The sequence below is a fragment of the Eubalaena glacialis genome, chromosome 7 (assembly GCF_028564815.1).
Source record: "Eubalaena glacialis isolate mEubGla1 chromosome 7, mEubGla1.1.hap2.+ XY, whole genome shotgun sequence".
Classification (NCBI taxonomy): Eukaryota; Metazoa; Chordata; class Mammalia; order Artiodactyla; family Balaenidae; genus Eubalaena; species Eubalaena glacialis.
Genome location: NC_083722.1, coordinates 38,228,524 through 38,248,127, shown reverse-complemented (window position 1 = coordinate 38,248,127; position 19,604 = coordinate 38,228,524). Strand labels below are relative to the sequence as shown.

General features: G+C 48.3%; 1 protein-coding gene across 1 annotated transcript in view; it reads right to left on the bottom strand.

The window, feature by feature from the left end:
- The window catches only part of CPNE5 (copine 5), a 92,473-nt gene that overhangs the window by 59,385 nt on the left and 13,484 nt on the right, over positions 1-19,604 (bottom strand). Inside the window, exons 2-3 of the mRNA XM_061195116.1 lie at positions 19,377-19,417; positions 17,539-17,585 (exon numbers count right to left, since the gene is read on the bottom strand). Of these exons, the coding sequence (XP_061051099.1) occupies positions 17,539-17,585; positions 19,377-19,417 (88 nt within the window). The remainder of the gene's footprint in view (positions 1-17,538; positions 17,586-19,376; positions 19,418-19,604) is intronic.

Sequence of the window (19,604 nt, the reverse complement as noted above, 5' to 3'; positions counted from 1 at the left end):
GCCCTACCAGGTGCCAGGTGCTAAGTGTTTTCCATATATTAACTCATTTAATATTCATAATAACCTTATGAGGCAGTACTATTATCATCTTCATTTTACAGAAAAGTAAACTAAGATAAGGCTCAGAGAGACTGAGTGACTTGCCCAAGGTCACACAGCTAATGGGTGGAAGGAACAGGATTCAAACTCAGGCATTCTGGCTCCTAATCAATTAGGAGTTGATCGAGTCACTCACCAATAAGAGGTTAATACTGTGAATGAGGCTGGGACTGTGTCCTATCAGTCTTTACCCCAGCCCAACCTCTGAACTTCTTCAGTGCTGACTGTCCCTTCCACCTGGTTAATTCTTCCTGTGGGGCTGGGTGGTTCTACAGGTCAGGTGGCACAGGTGAGCGCCCCTGATCTATTCCTCTGCTCAACCCCCACCCCACCTCTAACCCCTACACACACACACACACACACACACACACACACACACACACACACCCCACAGTCCTGGTCCTTCCTATGATTTCCGTAAACATTCATTGATTAACAAGTTGACTCAGAACTGAAGGTTTTAGGGCCAGAAGGAACCAGATCCTCTCAACCAATGAGAAAAGAGAGGCAGGGAAGCAGGGATGGGGTGCTCTGACAGAGGTCACATAGCTGATTAGGAAACGGGCGGTGACAAGAGCCCAGGCCAGGCGGGGCTCTGGCTCTGAGCAGTGCCCTCTTGTCCCAGAAGCCTGTCTATGCCCCCCTCTTCCAGGTTTCTCCCTTCCATCAAATCCTCCTCCTCCTTCCGCTTTGTATCGTGACTTCTCATCTTCACAACACTTCCACACATTCATGATCTCGTTTAACCCCCCACTGACCCCCAAGGAGATGATTTTATTATCATCCCCATTTTACAGATGAAGAAACAGCTCCAGGAGGCTGGGAGGGAGGGCCAGGGCTCCCAGGAGTGACAGGATCGCGGTGTTCACCGCGATCCCCTGCCTCAGTAGTTAGTGGGTGGCTCTGCAAGCCTGAACGATCTTAACGGCCCCTGATTTAAGCAGCTCTTGCCTTTTTACAAATTACAGCTAGATGAAGCTTCAGAGAACTCCCCCCAAGCTGCGAAGCCCCCAGTGACTGTGCTGGCCAGGACAGAAGGAGGCCAGAGCTGACAGACAGCTCTCTACCTCCAAGCTGCCCACCTTTCCCCAGCGGGAGCTCCCCTATAATTTTCATATATTACTGATGGCTCCTTAATGGCAGATTCTAACGTCTCGCTGCAGAGCCCAGCCCCTGAACCCTCATGAATCATGTTCACCGGGATTAAAATTAGAGGCCAGAAATCTATCTGACTCAAATACAAATAGGACAAGGGAATCTGCTTGGCTCTGGGAATAGGGGACTGGGTGGGTGTCCAGGGCTGGGGAGAATGGCCAGAGGTCTGGGCTTCAGGCAGGAGGGCATGGGTTGTGGGGAGGGGCACAGAAGTCCCATGCCAGGTCCACCACCATCTTGAGTCTGGAAATTTCTCTCAGGTTCTCTCATGGGAGGGGTCCAGGATTCTGTGGTCATCTCTTCCTTGGAGAGTAAAGAAAACGAGGCCCAGAGAAAGCATGGGGCTTACCTAAAGGCACACAGAGCGAACCATGACTTCTGTGGCCTGGTGGCCTCCCAGACCATTTCCTGTTTTGTCCAGGCCTCTAGGTGAGGAAGGGCAGAGGTGGAGATGGGGGACCTGAGGCTCCAACGGCCTTCGCAGTGCTCAGGCCTGGACAGAGAAGGTTCCAGTTCTGGCCCCAGACACCAGCAGTGGCCTGTGAAATTTTATCAAGCTTTATAATAAAAAACTTCCTGCCAAAAAGCTTAGTTCCTAATTAGCCATTGTTCCAGATAATCTGTTAAATTGTCCCAGCTCCTGGGGGAGTGGCCCTTTTACCAATAAGCCTGGCTGCCAACCTGCTGGCAAAACACTCTCCACTGGCTTGTCCTTCTTGTCCTGCCTGAGCGGCTGAGCCTTGGGTCTGGCTGCAGCACTTCTGGGGGAATGGGGGAGCCTGAGAAAGCCTGCCACAATAGCACCTGTCCCCCAGCACACCCCAAAATGTCTATGGTTCCTATCAAATGGCATCAAGACGTCTGAAATGATAGCATCAGTGGTTTCTTCCTTATACACCATCAGTGAAATGATAGCATCGGTGGTTTCTCACTTAAGGGCTTCTTATAGGAAGAGCCATTATTGAGCATTCTCTATGTGCCAGGCCCTTTACATGAATTAACTCCTTTAATCCTCACAGCAGGCTTGTGAGCCTAAGCATTTGCCTAAGCGCCCCAGCTGGGAAGGTGGTGGCCTGGATTTGGACCCAGTTACCTTGACTTCAGAGCCCACACTCTCAACAGTTCAGCTGCAGCTATGAAGTGTGCCTGGACACTAACGCCAAAGAGTAAATAGATTTATCAGCTACCAAGGGACCTGGCCTAGATCCTCGGGGTTTACTAGAAAGGCAGACTCCTTTCTTTAAAGGGAATCTTAGGCTCCTGTCCAATGTATCACACAGAACTAACAAACACCTCTGGCTGAATGGGGGAAGGGGTGGCAGGAGCCACACACAAATTCACAGTTGGCCCCTGAGGCACCACTCCAAACCCTGGAGCTAGAAAAGCCCATTTTGAAAGTCAGTGGCCTGGGCAGATGAGAGGAGCCCGGACTCAGACTCAGAAGACCACATCACACCCCAGCTCTGCCACTTGCTAGCAGTCGCTGGGCGAAGCGAGGACCCCTCCATCCAACTGCTTCCTCATCTGGGATGTGGTGAGGGCCAAGGCAGATCACACGGTGCTGCTGATGTGGAGACTGCATGGGTAGTAGGAATGTCAGTCATCCTCCTATTGAGGATCAGCAGGACCGGGGACAGAGCCGCCTCATAGCTTTGTCTGACTGTATTGCATAATAATAATATTTAAAGTATTGAGCACAACAAGGCACTGAGGTGATTCTGTCATTACGTCCCATCACAGCCCAATGAGCAGGCATCAGGGTCCCAGGGTCCCATTTTGCTGATGAAAAAAACTAGGACTGAGAGAGGTTAAGGGAAGTGGAAAAGTCAGGATTTGAAGGGACATTGTAAGCAGGTTCTAAAGCCCTAACCTTAAAACTGGGAACAGGTACCTGTGGACTCACCTGGTCCCTGAAGTAAGGCCTTGGTCCTAGACTGCCTGCTCCTGATGACAGGGAGTCAAGGCCCTGGAAATTCAGCTGTATGACAAGAGCAAAAACCACTAAAGGCTGCCCAAGGGACCCAAGGCTCAAGAGGGACCTTTCTTTGCAGAGGCAGACTCCTCTCTGCAAAAAGGGGAGAGTCTGGAAAGCCAACCCCATGCTGGCCTGGGAATCCACCTGCTAGTGAGGCTTGCCTCCTGCTTTGGGCTTTAGCAACAATAACAGTCCATTCATTACTTTAAATCTTTTGATAAAGGTCTACATTTTATGACGGGGGCCAGGTCCTGTGCTGGTCATCAGGGATCCCAATTGGGCTCACAGCCTAGTGGGCGGAAGGTCATTTCATTTCACATTTAAACTCTCGGCCATTGGATCAAGCGGATCCCCACTGCCCTTACCCACCCCATCTCATCCCAGGAGCTCCACAAACACTGCAAATTGTCTTCCTGCGTCTGCCCTTTCCCCTGCAATCTGCTCTGCACACAGGGGACAGAGTTATCTTTCTGAAACATAAACAAGGCTACATCACTCCCCTGCTCAAAACCCTCAAATAGCTTCTCATCACACTTAGAGCAGTGTCTGAACTCCTACGTGGCCTACAAAGCCCTGCAGGATCTGCCCGTGCAACCTCTGTGACCATACGGCCCACTGTCTTTATTATTCACACCACTCAAACTGTACCAGTCTTTCTTTTGGTCCTTTGACAAAAAGAGCTTGTTCCCACCTTGGGGCTTCTGCACTTGCTGTTCCCTCTGCCTGGAACCTCCCCACCCCCAGACTAATGCATGGCACCACTTGGGGCTCAACTCGCATCACCAGCCCCTCAGCAGGGCCTCCCCTGATGCCCCTTTAACTAAAGCAGCTCCCTTCTCCCAGGTCAGTCTCTATTTCATCACACTGTCTTATCTTTTTCACGGCACTGATCAAACAGTACCTGAAATTATCCAATTTCTTTGCTGACTACACTAAGCCTCTCTGGAGCAGGGACTCTGCCTGTCTTGTTCTCCACTGTATGCCTGGATCAGCGTATGGCATATAGTAAGTGCTCAATAAATGCCTGTTCCTTGACTCCTGATTCTGGAAACTGTGATAAAATCTAAGACCACATACTCCCAACAGGGCTCTCAGGGGGGTGCCGCCCTCCCCTCTGGAGCTGATCTCTAACCTCCCTCCAGCACACCCTGGGCTGCAGTTGGACTGAGTCACAGCCAGCTAGCTCATGGACACGCAGGCCATTCCCACCCCCAAGTTTTGCTCATGTCGGGTCCCATTCCTGGAATGCCTTTTCCTCCTCCCACCATCCTTCAAGTCCCAAGTATGGTGCTGTCTCCCCCTGGAAGCCTCCTTAGCCCTCTTGATTTCTCCCTGCTGTGAAGTGCTGAGAATTCATGTCTAAACTACTTGGGAGGCTCTTGGACTAGTTGTGGTCTGGAACTTGGGGTCTCAGAGAGGATCTGTTCCAACACCCTCAACAAGATGAATAAATGAGGCTTTTAAATCCTTCTATAGGGCTTCCCTTGTGGCGCAGTGGTTAAGAATCTGCCTGCCAATGCAGGGGACACGGGTTCGAGCCCTGGTCCAGGAAGATCCCACATGCCGCGGAGCAACTAATCCCATGCGCCACAACTACTGAGCCTGCGCTCTAGAGCCCATGAGCCACAGCTACCGAGCCCACACACTGCAACTACTGAAGCCCGCGTGCCTAGAGCCCATGGTCCGCAACAAGAGAAGCCACCACTCACCACAACTAGAGAAAGCCTGCGTGCAGCAACGAAGACTCAACACAGCCAAAAAATAAAAATAAATAAAACAAATTTTAAAAAATAAATAAATGAATCCTTCTATATATGTGTCTGTTCTCCCCAGCTCCCTGTAAGGTCTCTGAGGGCAGGGACCTCCCTGCTACAGCTTTGCACCCTGGAGGATACCACAGTGTCTTACCTAAGTTACTTCCCTTCTCTTGGCCTCCACACTGCTATTTATAGAATGGGCTACCTGGGATAAAGTATATAAACTGCCTGGTACATTGCCCAGCACCAACAGTGATCTATTAACAAGAGCTATCTTTTACCAAGTGCCTACTTGGCTCCTCCAACTTATCCTATGTTATCTCAAATCCTTAGACAATCCAGAAGGTAAGTATTGTTAGTTGTCCATATTACATGTGAGGAATCTGAGGCTCAGAGGGGATAAGTGTCTAGGCCACACAGCTCTAAGTACCAGGGTCCTGAAACAAACCCAGGTTTGTCTGACTCTTAAAACTGCCCAGGACCCCACCCCTCCTCCATGGTCTGGGCATAATCTGTACCTGCCTGCAAAGTTGTTATAAGGATTAGGGATGATGAGTATGAGATGCTGGACACATGGAAGGCACTCAGTAAAGGATGCCTGTTGTTACACAGATTTTCCATACATCTTGGTTGATTCTTTGAGTAACTTAAATAATCAGAGTTATCAGGGAGCAATCTTGGCTGCTGGGACAGAGGTGTCTGGGGAGCTCAGAGAGAGCTTAAGGTGGATCAGAGCTGGATAAAGGAAAGGGCATGGTGGAGAATTTCCTCTGGAGGAATAGAGTGAGGGTGGGCAGTACGCCAGACTGGGGGCTATGAGTGTTTGGATGCAGGGAGAGGGACAGAGCTAAGAAGAGCTTCTTCCCTAAGATAGCAGGTAACAGGCCCTGAGGTAGGGAGGCAAAAGCCTGGAGTCAAACAGCTTGGGTTTTGTTCTACTGTCTGTAACACATTATTTTAAATTATTTTTTAATGAGTTTCATCCATCTTATGAGTGGGAGTTACATTTGAAAGACCCTAATTAGGAGGCCTCACCTTTAATACGTTATCTCCTGGGTACTGGAGAGCCCTATTAACAGAGGGATGTTAGCAATGATTTTTCACAACCAACAGGAAGGTGTAGAGAGACATCTGGATGGTTAGGAGTGCTGTACAAGCACTTAAGCACTTGCACAAGCAGGGAGTGAGAATCTGCAGAGACCAGTGACCTCACGCCTTGGGAGTGGGCCTGGGCTTCTGATACCCCTGGCTTCTCCCACAGATGGAGGCTGCTGTGGCCTGATCCTTACCAACCCTGGAACATCATCCCTCGGCCGGCTTCCAGAAGCCTTTCAGGCAAGAGGCAGGCCCAGGGACCTCTCTGAGCTTGTAAGGACAGGTGTGTGACTAGGGGCCACTTACTAATATTAGGTTAGAGTCTAACCTTAACTGTTAGACCATATGAAATTGCCAAAGTTTTCAATTTGCAGATTCATACGGTTCAATCTAACTCACAGGTGCGTGCGGCAGAAATCAGCCTGAGACCTGCTTTCACGGTTGTGTAGGCCCTGGCGTCGAGGTTGAACGGAAGCAGAGATGTGCCTGCACCCACTCCTGACTGTGGGAGGCTGCAGGTCTCTGTCCCAAAGGCCTGGCAGCTGTGGACAGCCAACCAGGGTTAGGTGGCTTCATAACAGATTGAGTCCCAGCCCCACACTGATGAACTGCACGGCCTTGCACAAGCCGCTTCAGCTTTCCCTGTCTCAGTTGCTACCTCTGATCTGGGCCAATCACATCTCCTCACAGTTGGCTGCAGCATTAGGGATGCACCAGCAGAGCACAGAGCAAGTGCTGAATCCATGGTAGTTCCTGTCTTATGGCCGTGTTTAGGGTAGTCCAAGTGGGAGAGGCTCTAACACCAGGCTAAGAAGTTGATGTTTTGTCTTAGAGCCTTGGGAAATGGGTGAATTCCTGAGCTGTGATTTGGAGAGCCACAGGAAAAAGCCCTGTTCTGTTCAGGAGGAGCTAAAAAGGCGACTTTGGGGATGAGCCTGGGGGTGACCTTTGGGGCCAGAGCCAGGGAGGATGGTCGGGGTCTGATAGGGGGCAGGAGGCAGACAGGCCACCACCAGAGAGGCAGGGTTTCGTGGGCAGACTGAGAGGAGATACCCAGGATAAACACCAGCAGGGGACAAAGGCGCCACAGAGGCTGGAAGCGGGGCTCCTGCACCATCCGCGGCCACCATCCTGGTGGCTGGTATGCCATGCTACAATGCTCTGGGCACGACACAGGGATGACATCCCTGTGTCCGGCCTTTCCTGAAAGAGCCCCTCCTGATGAGGGACTCCTCACACACAGGGTTGGGATGCTTCCCTTCAAGCCCCTCTCCCCCTGGAAGCCCTCACTCCTTGGAGCGAATCAGGTCCTACAGCCCCAGGCTGAGGAGGGTGCCCGAGCTGGGCAATGGCACACTGCAGTTGATATTTCCAGGCATTTCACAAGCATTATCTTAGTTAGTCCTTCCAAGAAGCTCTCCTAACCCCATTTTACAGATGAGTAAGATGAGACTTGGAGAAGATAAATACCTCACCCAGGTCACGTGGTAAATCTCAGAGCTGGGATGGGCATCAAGTTCAGGGCATCATCTGACAAGGTATTTGACTGTTATTCATGACGTCCTTAGGGACCAGATGCAGAAATACGAGATGGGTTATAACAAAGTTATGTAGATCCTAGGTGGCTGAACAGCACTCCCCAAAGGTCAACTAGATAACTGAGATCAGTCTGGGAAAAGGTCTCTAGTGGAGGACCACAGCACTCCATCCCATTCAAACCCTATCACTCGTGCGGACAATGACTGCAGCTGACCCAGGACCAGGAGGCAGAACCAAGATGCTGAATGCACAGTCATAATTCAACATGATCTTCACAGACCATAACAACAGACTGAATCTGCCAAATGACATGTAACAGAGATAAATGTAAAATTTCACAGCTAGATTCAAAAACTCAATTGCCAAATCTGAGCTGGAGGAATTCTGTTTGGATAGCAGCTTGTTTGAGGAGGATACAGGAGCCCCCAAATGCAATATGAAGTAAGTCGAAGACACCTGCCAAAAAGGCCAGTGGAATTCTAGGTAATGTCGATAGATATATAACCCTTGGAAACAAACACACAGAATGCATGATTGTCTAGTCCAAGCCCCTGTGAGGAGGGAGACAGCCCATGCTGCTCTGAGCTGGAGAAGGGAATGGTGCAGGACACACACTTTGGGAAGAACATTGACAAATGGACGTGTGTTCCAAGGAGTGTGCCCAGATTGGCAAAGGGACAAGAGACAATTATATAAAGAGGAACTCTTGATAGAAATGGTCACATTCTAGGTCTGCCCCGAAGCGTACTAACAGGGCCATGTGAGCTGTCCTCAAACATTGAAAGAATATGTGGGGGACTTCCCTGGTGGCACAGTGGTTAAGAATCTGCCTGCCAATGCAGGGGACATGGGTTCGAGCCCTGGTCTGGCCCTGGTTTGGGAAGATCCCACATGTCGCAGAGCAACTAAGCCCGTGCGCCACAACTACTGAGCCTGCGCTCTAGAGCCCGCGAGCCACAACTACTGAGCCCGCATGCCACAACTACTGAAGCCCGCGCACCTAGAGCCTGTGCTCCACAACAAGAGAAACTGCTGCAATGAGAAGCCCGTGCACTGCAATGAAGAGTAGCCCCCGCTTGCTGCAATTAGAGAAAGCCCACGCACAGCAACAAAGACCCAACACAGCCAAAAATAAATAAATTAAATAAATAAATTCAAAAAAAAAATAAAGAATATGTGGAAGAGAAAATCAACTTACTTGCACATCTAAAGAGTGTGGAATTAGGAACAAGTGGAATTTTGCCCTTTATGTATAACTCTATTATAGTTCTGATGTCATGTTCTAGAAACTACTTTCACATTAACCACTCTGTGCTTCAGTTTCCTGTTTTGCTAAATGGGGTCAATAATAATAATAATAATAACAATAATAATGCTGCTGCCACCTCCTTCACAGGGTTGTTGTGAGGATTAAATGAGTTACTACAGTAAATGCTTTTTAGAACAGTGCCTGGTACATCACTGTTAGATATGTGTTTGCTATTAGCATTACTATTGCAGTTATTGTTGTTTTTGTTACCTCCCTGAATTGAAAGTGAGCTCTGGCTGTAGACAGTGTCTGGTCACCCTTTGTGTCCCCAGCATTCATCTCCCAGCACACAGTAAGTTGAGTCAAAGTTATGTGGAGGCTCATGTCAAGATGCTCCGAGGAAGATCATCCCGAATATTCAGAGATGAACTGTCATTCCCAGCTGGTGTTAAGATGTTCAGCGGGCTGAGGTTGCTCAAAAATGACTGAGCGCTTAGGCAGAGACACGTGGGCGTGGCGGCTGGGGCCACATGCTCTGCAGGTGGTGTGGGTTGATCAGTGGGACACCCTAAGATTCCATGATACCCCTCTCCTCCTTTCTGAAGGGCCCTCAGCCTGGATAGCCACCTGGCAAGGGAGGGGCAGGGATCACCCCTACACTTTTCTTTTTTTTTTTCTTTTTTTTGGCTGTGGGGCTTGCGGGATCTTATTTCCCCGACCGGGGATTGAACCCTCACCCTCGGCAGTGAAATCATGGAGTCCTAACCACTGGACTGCCATGGAATTCCCAATGTGAAATTCATTATTATTATTATTATTATTATTTTGGCTGCACCCCTACACTTTTCAAATGGGGAACCAAGCACAGCTCCCTCTTCCTAGTGAGAGAGTTTCTGGGACTCCTCCTACCTGGCCATCCTGCCTTTCCCAGGACATGCAGAAGGGCTTAGTAAGCCTTGATGCAAATAGTGGTCGATTTCCTGGGCTAAAATTACATCTTGAGTCAATTTTCACAAAGTGCAGTGACAGATTTAGGTGATGGGAAGACGGAGCTTTCTCTGAAGGCATTAAAATGACCCAAACAGTTAAAATCAGCTGAAACCTGGCAGCCAGGGGCTGTGAGAGCAGCTTTTATCCTTCTGTGGCCTTATGCAAACATGGGAGACCCTACCTGGAGAAACTGCTGTGCTTGCACTTGACTCCCTCTGGCCATGGAATGAGTATCTCTTGGCCAAGATTCCACTAACAGAGAGACTTTTTGCAATGAACTAGCAGGTGGAGCCATGGGAATGGGTTCATGTTTACTGGGAAAAACAGGCTTCCATCCCAGGGACAGTTCCATAGAGATGGATCTGGATTATTCTTTAAACTCTCCCTTCCTGATACTTTCCTCTGCAGGTCACACAAAGAATCAGGCAAAGAAGTAGGGCCTTGATATGTTTGAGGGTATCTTTCCTTCTACAGAAATAGCTTGAAGCCTGTGTCCCAGGGGTAGCCCATGCAACAGAGCTCTGCCACCGTCACCCCTGAAGGCTGGGCATGGTGCTGATGGTCTCTTGTAAATGGGTTCAGTCTCCTCTCTGACATTCTGACCCTATGACCCCAGCAGTCCTCAGCCTGAGAGTCATGAGCTCCCTTCAGCTGCCTCTCCCTGTATCTTACCAGCCTCACACCCTGAACACCAGCCTCACTCATCTGCTCACCCTCTGTTTTGGATGGTCTCCGTTTGCCCTCTGGATCTACTTCCAGCCCTTCCCCACCCTGCTCTGTGCCCGGGAGGCCGACCTGTGTGGACTGGATCAACAGCCGCCCCCCGCTCTAAGTCTTCCAGTGGGGTTCCACCAATGGGAGGTGAAGCCAGGAGAGCAGAGGGTGGGGAGAGAGTGAGGTTGCCCAGGCTGACCATGTCCCTCCACTGAGGGCCCCTGCTCCTGTAGACAAGCTCCCTTAGGGTTCCAGGAACCACCCCTGCCCCTTACCTCCTCAGGCCTGGAGTAGTCCCACTGTCCCCAGCCCCTGTGATTCACCAGCCCACATTGGTTTCCCTGAACCCCGCCCACTCCTTTATAATTAGCCCTTTATTATATCTCCCAACTCTGCAGGACCTGGACTGGCCTGCTTACTCCAGCCACCTCCATGCCTTTGCTTTCACCACCATCTTTTTTTTTTACAAATTTATTTATTTATTTTTTTAGGCTGCGTTGGGTCTTCGTTGCTGTGTGCGGGCTTTCTCTAGTTGTGGCGAGCGGGGGCTACTCTTCGCTGCGGTGCGCAGGCTTCGCATTGCGGTGGCTTCTCTTGTTGCGGAGCACAGGTTCTAGGCACACGGGCTTCAGTAGTTATGGCACGTGGGCTCAGTAGTTGTGGCTTGCGGGCTCTAGAGCGCAAGCTCAGTAGTTGTGGCACACGGGCTTAGTTGCTTCACGGCATGTGGGAATCTTCCTGGACCAGGGCTCGAACCCATGTCCCCTGCATTGGCAGGTGGATTCTTAACCACTGCACCACCAGGGAAGCCCTCACCACCATCTTTGATGCTGGGCCCTTGTGTATGCCCCCCGGCTTCACTGAAACCCAGATCGACTCAGCTCTTCCAAGTGGACGCTGCCACTGCACTGGGGTCAAGCACCCTGATGCCAACACCTGAGGCCAATCCTGCTCCTCTATAGGATGAGGAGGGTGAACCAGCTGAGCCCTGAAGTTCCTTCCAACCCACATTCTCCTCTGCTCCACATCATGCAGCCCTTAGCCAGATGGCTGGTGTTGAGGTTCAAATTCCACTGAAAAATCCAAATGACATTCTGGCTGTAATTTTCTCTCCTCTGAACTCCCATTCTATTCTCATCAATACCTCTCATCACATCCTCTGTTAGCATTATTCATGCATGGGAATCTCCCCTTCTAGGCTGCAAACTCCCTAGTTCCATCTTGCGCTTTCGGTGAAACACTTTTCTTTCGGCCTATCTCCCTCTTCCCCCCCACCCCCAATCTCAAGAATGCTTACTCTCACCACTATTATTCAACATAGTTTTGGAAGTGTTAGCCACAGCAATCAGAGACGAAAAAGAAATAAAAGGAATCCAAATCGGAAAAGAAGAAGTAAAGCTGTCACTGTTTGCAGATGACATGATACTATACATAGAGAATCCAAAAGATGCTACCAGAAAACTACTAGAGCTAATCAATGAATTTGGTAAAGTAGCAGGATACAAAATTAATGCACAGAAATCTCTTGCATTCCTGTATACTAATGATGAAAAATCTGAAAGTGAAATTAAGAAAACACTCCCGTTTACCATTGCAACAAAAAGAATAAAATACCTAGGAATAAACCTACCTAAGGAGACAAAAGACCTGTATGCAGAAAATTATAGGACACTGATGAAAGAAATTAAAGATGATACAAATAGATGGAGAGATATACCATGTTCTTGGATTGGAAGAATAAACATTGTGAAAATGACTCTGCTACCCAAAGCAATCTACAGATTCAATGCAATCCCTATCAAACTACCACTGGCATTTTTCACAGAACTAGAACAAAAAATTTCACAATTTGTATGGAAACACAAAAGACCCCGAATAGCCAAAGCAATCTTGAGAACGAAAAATGGAGCTGGAGGAATCAGGCTCCCTGACTTCAGACTATATTACAAAGCTACAGTAATCAAGACAGTTTGGTACTGGCACAAAAACAGAAATATAGATCAATGGAACAGGATAGAAAGCCCAGAGATAAGCCCACGCACATATGGTCACCTTATCTTTGATAAAGGAGGCAAGCATATACAGTGGAGAAAAGACAGCCTCTTCAATAAGTGGTGCTGGGAAAATTGGACAGGTACATGTAAAAGTATGAAATTAGAACACTCCCTAACACCATACACAAAAATAAACTCAAAATGGATTAAAGACCTAAGTGTAAGGCCAGACACTATCAAACTCTTAGAGGAAAACATAGGCAGAACACTGTATGACATAAGTCACAGCAAGATCCTTTTTGACCCAGGTCCTAGAGAAATGGAAATAAAAACACAAATAAACAAATGGGACCTAATGAAACTTAAAAGCTTTTGCACAGCAAAGGAAACCATAAACAAGACCAAAAGACAACCCTCAGAATGGGAGAAAATATTTGCAAATGAAGCAACGGACAAAGGATTAATCTCCAAGATTTACAAGCAGCTCATGCAGCTCAATAACAAAAAAACAAACAACCCAATCCAAAAATGGGCAGAAGACCTAAATAGACATTTCTCCAAAGAAGAGATACAGATTGCCAACAGACACATGAAAGAATGCTCAACATCATTAATCATTAGAGAAATGCAAATCAAAACTACAATGAGGTATCATCTCACACCGGTCAGAATGGCCATCATCAAAAAATCTAGAAACAATAAATGCTGGAGAGGGTGTGGAGAAAAGGGAACACTCTTGCACTGTTGGTGGGAATGTAAATTGATACAGCCACTATGGAGAATAGTATGGAGGTTCCTTAAAAAACTAAAAATAGAACTACCATATGACCCAGCAATCCCACTACTGGGCATATACCCTGAGAAAACCATAATTCAGAAAGAGTCATGTACCAAAATATTCATTGCAGCTCTGTTTACAATAGCCAGGACATGGAAGCAACCTAGGTGTCCATCATCGGATGAATGGATAAAGAAGATGTGGCACATATATACAATGGAATATTACTCAGCCATAAAAAGAAATGAAATGGAGGTGTTTGTAATGAGGTGGATGGAGTTAGAGTCTGTCATACAGAGTGAAGTAAGTCAGAAAGAGAAAAACAAATACAGTATGCTAACACATATATATGGAATCTAAGGAAAAAAAAAAAAAAAAAGAGGTCATGAAGAACCTAGTGGCAAGATGGGAATAAAGACACAGACCTACTAGAGAATGGACTTGAGGATATGAGGAGGGGGAGGGGTGAGATGTGACAGGGTGAGAGAGTGTCATGGACATATATACACTACCAAATGTAAAATAGATAACTAGTGGGAAGCAGCCGCATAGCACAGGGAGATCAGCTCGGTGCTTTGTGACCACCTAGAGGGGTGGGATAGGGAGGGTGGGAGGGAGGGAGATGCAAGAGGGAAGAGATATGGCAACATATGTATATGTGTAACTGATTCACTTTGTTGTAAAGCAGAAGCTAGCACACCATTGTAAAGCAATTATACTTCAATAAAGATGTTTAAAAAAAAAAAAAAAAAAAAAAAGAATGCTTACTGTTGTAAATATTGACTGAAATGGGGGAGGGACCAGTAAGGCCCGAACACTCTGGATGATGCTGTACAATGATATTTACCAGACAATGACTACACAGCAGGTATGTTATATCCATCATCTTGTTTTGCCCTCACTACAGGCCTACAAGGTAGGTGTTATCCCTGTATTACATATGTGGAAACACAGAGGTTAAAAGCAACTTGTTCCAGGGGACTTCCCCAGTGGTCCAGTGATAAAGAATCCGCCTTCCAATGCAGAGGACGCGGGTTCGAGCCCTGGTCTGGGAAGGAAGCTCCCACATGCCCCAGGGCAACTAAGCCCGCACACCACAACTACTGAGCTCGCGCACCTCAACGAGAGAGCCCACGTGCCGCAAACTACAGAGCCCACTTGCTCTGGAGCCCACACGCCACAGCGAGGAACCCACGCACCGCAACAAAAGATCCTGCATGTCTCAACGAAGATCCCGCGTGCCACAACTAAGACCCTATGCAGCCAAAAATTAAAGAAATAAAGAAAAATAAATAAACACTGTGATTAAAAAAAAAAAAAAAGGGATTCCCCTGGTGGCGCAGTGGTTAAGAATCCGCCTGCCAATGCAGGGGACACCAGTTCAAGCCCTGGTCCAGGAAGATCCCACATGATGTGGAGCAACTAAGCCCACGCACCACAACTACTGAGCCCGCGTGCCACAACTACTGAAGCCCACGTGCCTAGAGCCCATGCTCCACAACAAGAGAAGCCACCGCAATGAGAAGCCCACGCACCGCAACAAAGAGCAGCCCCCGCTCACCGCAACTAGAGAAAGCCCGCGCGCAGCAGTGAAGACCCAACACAGCCAAAAATAAATAAATTAATGGGAAAAAAATAAATTAATTTTAAAAAATAGCAACTTGTTCCAGAAAGGGCTGGAGCCAGAAGTGAAAGCACAGGTGTATCTGATTCCAAGGCCTGTCACCATTCCTCTGCTCCACCCTGCAGTGTGTGTGATAACCAGATGCAACATGGGGACTTCCCTGGCGGTCCACGGGTTAAGACTCTGCACTTCCACTGCAGTGGGCATGGGTTCAATCTCTGGTTGGGGAACTTAGATCCCGCATGCCGCAAGGCGCAGCCAAAAAAAAAAAAAAGATGCAAGGTGGGCCCTGACCCAAATGAGACAAGTCTCATTACAGGATGTAATTAAGGGTTCATGGAGCAGCACCCTTCTGAAGAGGCCCTTCCAGACTTTCCTGAATGAATCACCGAGACGTTAGGACACTACTGTTCTCTATGAAGCTCGGCCAAAAGGTCTCAAAAGTAATTAGTTCCTTTAAGCTAAACATTTCCCCAGCAATCTGGTTTACGCTTTAATTGGCTTAGAGTACTGGAGAGGGAGAAAAAGTCAACTTTAGCCCAGCCCCTGCGGAAATATTTCCCACACATTTTATGGATAAAATTCATTCCCTTTGGCCGCTTGCTTCTGCCAAGCCTGAGGGAGGGCAGATCAGGGAGCAGGGCAGGTGACGCTCCAGTCAGTCCACCAACGAGGAAGGGGAGGTTCGTTTCTGAAGTCTGAATTACTGAAGCTTTACTGGCCGTTCTCATTCTCATCAAGTCACCTGGGACCACCGCCCCTGTGGGCTCTTGGCTTTGGTCATCTCGTGCACCACTCCTCTTCCTTCCCTTTCCGCAGGCCCTGGGGTCTGGACCTGCGTCCTTCTGCTCTTTGGAGCTGCCTCTGTTCCATTAGCCATTGGTACTTCCCTCTCTCAGTGGAGACACCAAGCTGAGTCTCTATCCGGAGCCCCTGGGCCTCCCTCCCAGGTCTGGGTAGAGAAGGGCATGGGTCGGGCTGCCAAGGTCAAATTCCCTCTCGTCCCATCCTTGGGCCTCTTCTGATCACCAGAATGAGTGAGCACAGCTATGAAGGTCACGGGAAACCCCCTTCAGCTCTGAGTCCAGTAAATTCACCCCCACCTCCTCAACCCTGGAAGAAAACGTTCTTCACCTCCCAGACTTTGACCTCATCCTTGCTTGGCCAGATCTTCTTCTCCAAGAGTAAGGAGGTCTGCTCCTTCTTTGTTCAGACAGGAGCCAGGGGCTGCAAGGACCCTCCCCCTTGACCAGCTCCCCCTTTTATTCTCTGCACCTGAAAACCAGCTGGCACAGAAGGTCTAAGGGAAAAAGGAAGCAGAGACAGGAACGAGACAACAGCTGCCACATCCTTGCCAGCCTCTGTCACCTGGCTCCTTTTCCTAATCCAGTCATTCCTTCAACAGCCATTTATTAACACCTACTGTGTGCTGGGCATGATTCCAGGTGCTCAAAATGTAAGAGTTAATGAAACAGATGAAAATCCTTGCCCTCATGGAGCTGACACATGACAAACAAGATAAATAAGTAAACCAGAGTATCGTTTATGGCTTATGGTGAAAAGTGATAAGGAGGCAAAATTAAGCAGGAAAGGGTGGAGAGGCTGAAATGTTAGATGGGGTAGCCAAGGGAAGGCCTTGATAGGGTGATGTCTGAGTCAAGACCTGAGGGAACTGTGGAGGGGCCACGTGAACATCTGGGGAAAGAGCATTCCAGGAAGAAGGAACAGCAAGTACAAAGGTCCTGAGGCAGGAAGAGGCAGGTGTGGCTGGAGTGGAGTGATGGAGGGGATGAGCAGTAGGGAATGGCTCAGTCAGGTAAAGGAAGTTAGACCCTGTAGGGACTGTTGGGCCACCACAGAGACTTTAGTTTTGCAAGATGGGAGCTACCAGACAGTTCTGAACAGAGGAGGGACAGAATTTGACTTGGGTTTTAATAGGATTCCTCTGGCTTCTGGGTGGGGAATAGACTGAAGGTATCTAGCAGCCACCCACTAAAAGTGTCTGTGATTCTTAAGAGCGAGCCCTTCAAGTCTGCCCTCTCCTTAAACACCCTATCACAAGGGGCAAAAGGCCTCGGGTGGGGACAATGGAATTGAGACAAGGCTGGAAAAGCGGGCCATCCTGAGTTATGGCAGAGCTTGGAAGTCAGACTAAGCAGCTGAGACTTGATTCAAAGAAGAAGGGAGTCACGAAAGGTTTCTGAGCAGGGGAATCACTTAACTAAAGCCACACTCACTCACATTAGTCAAAAACCATGGGAAGGCTGCTCTGGCTGAGACATGGTGCTAGATGCTGTACCCATGTCTCAGGACATGATCTTGGTGGGCCTGGACTCCCTGTCTCCCCCCTCAGACTGGGGCTCCCTGAGGACAGGAACTTTCTCTCCACCTTCAGTCTCTTCTTGCATCAGCAAGGACAAGACTCTGCACGCCTCACTATCCTTCACGGGGGTTTAGATGCTGAAGTTGGAAACACATCAGGTGGGATGACGGCAGAGTTAGATGAACAGACAGACAGACAATCAGGAATAGGCTGATGTTTCCACGGGGGGAGAAGGGCTGTACCTACCTCCCGCCACTGCTTGTTCTCCATCCCTTGAGTATACATGACGCATACTGTGAGGAGAGGAGAGAAAAAAGGGTTAACACCCCAGGCCAAGAGGAAGGTGTGGGTCCCAGATGCGGAGGGCCCTGGAGGGTCAGGCGCCTCAGGACACTACGGCCTGGGTAGCAGTGTTGGGTCTGGGTGGGGGTGGGGTCGGCTTGGAGGAGGGGGTCCAGAACATAGGTGTGTCTGGGAGGGGCATCCTTTGGGAGGAGGGTCGGGGTCACTCACATCTAGGCTAGAGCAAGTGTAAAGTGTGAGGCAGGTAGACAGGTGTGCATGATGGAGGACTGAGTGGCAGAGGTGTGGCAGGAGAGAGCATCTGAAACCCGCTTGTCCCTTTAGAGCCCAAGGTGGCCTCATGGGGCCTATTACTATCATCAGCCCCACTTCCCTGATGGGGAAACTGAGGATCAGAGGAGGCCAATGAGTTGTCTGAGGTCATATACTTGAGCGGCATTGCTTAGGGCTAGAACCCTGGGCTCCAAAATCAGTGCTCATCCCCCTAGGCCACAGACATTTGGGGCTCTTAAATGCACTGGTTTCCCTGGGACTGAGGTCTTCTGAGCCCTCCCTACCCACTTGGTTGTGTTGAGGCTTCACAAGTACGGGGGCTGGGAAGGGTCAGACCTCCAAGTTCTCTTTCTCCAGACAGTATCGGTGAAACATTAGACAGCCTTGATGTACTGGGAACGATGCCTAGTACATAGTGAGCACTCAGTACAGGCTCCTGTGTTGGCTACTGTAGTAGTCATAATGCCGTTGTAGCAAAGGAAACAATAAACAAAACAAAAAGACAGCCTACGTACAGACTGGGAGAAAATATTTGCAGATGATGTGACCAACAGGGCTTAATTTCCAAATATACAAACAGCTCATACAGCTCAATAACAGAAAAAGCAAACAACCCAATCAAAAAATGGGCAGAAGACCTAAATAGACATTTCTCCAGAGAAGACATAGAGATGGCCAATAGACACATGAAAAGATGCTCAACATCGCTAATTATTAGAGAAATGCAAATGAAAAACTACAATGAGGTATCACCTCACACCAGTCAGAATGGCCATCATCAAAAAGTCTACAAAGAAGAAATGCTGGAGAGGGTGTGGAGGAAAGGGAATCCTCCTACACTGTTAGTGGGAATGTAAATTGGTGCAGCCGATATGGAAAACAGTATGGAGGTTCCTTAAAAAACTAAAAATAGAGCTACCATATGATCCAGCAATCCCACTCCTGGGCATATATCTGGAGAAAACTCTAATTTGAAAAGATATATGCACCCCAATGTTCACTGCAGCACTAGTTACAATAGCCAAGACATGGAAGCAACCTAAATGTCCAGGGACAGATGAATGGATAAAGAAGATGTGGTACATATATATGGTAGAATATTACTCAGCCACAAAAAGAATGAAATAATGCCATTTGCAGCAACATGGATGGACCTAGAGATTATCATACTAAGTGAAGTAAGTCAGACAGAGAAAGAAAACTATCATATGATATCATTTATGTGTGGAATCTAAAAAGTGATACAAATGAACTTATTTACAAAGCAGAAATAGACTCACAGATATAGAAAAAAAACTTATGGTTACCAAAGGGGAAAGGTAGGGGGGAGGGAAAAATTAGAAGTTTGGGATTAATACTATATATAGAATAGTTAAACAACAAGGTCCTACTGTATAGCAGGGAAGTATATTCAATATCTTGGAATAAACTATCATGGAAAAGACAAAAATAAAACATAATGCCATTGCTGTTGTTGTTACTGTTATTACTGTCAGTGCAGGACTTACATGGGTCAGACTTGGAGAACATGTCTTTGTCCAAAAGGTTCCTGAAAGAGGGGGAGAGAGCAGGAGTTAGCACAGCCCAAGGATCTCAGGGGATTCAGGCTGTTACTGAGACCCGGAGGCTGCCTCGGGCCTGGCTTCAGGCAAACGGGAAGCAGGAGGCTCCTTCACACAGTTTATTAGGGCTCATTGGAGCTGGCTGGGCCCCAGAGGTTCCTCAGCTCAGCTCCT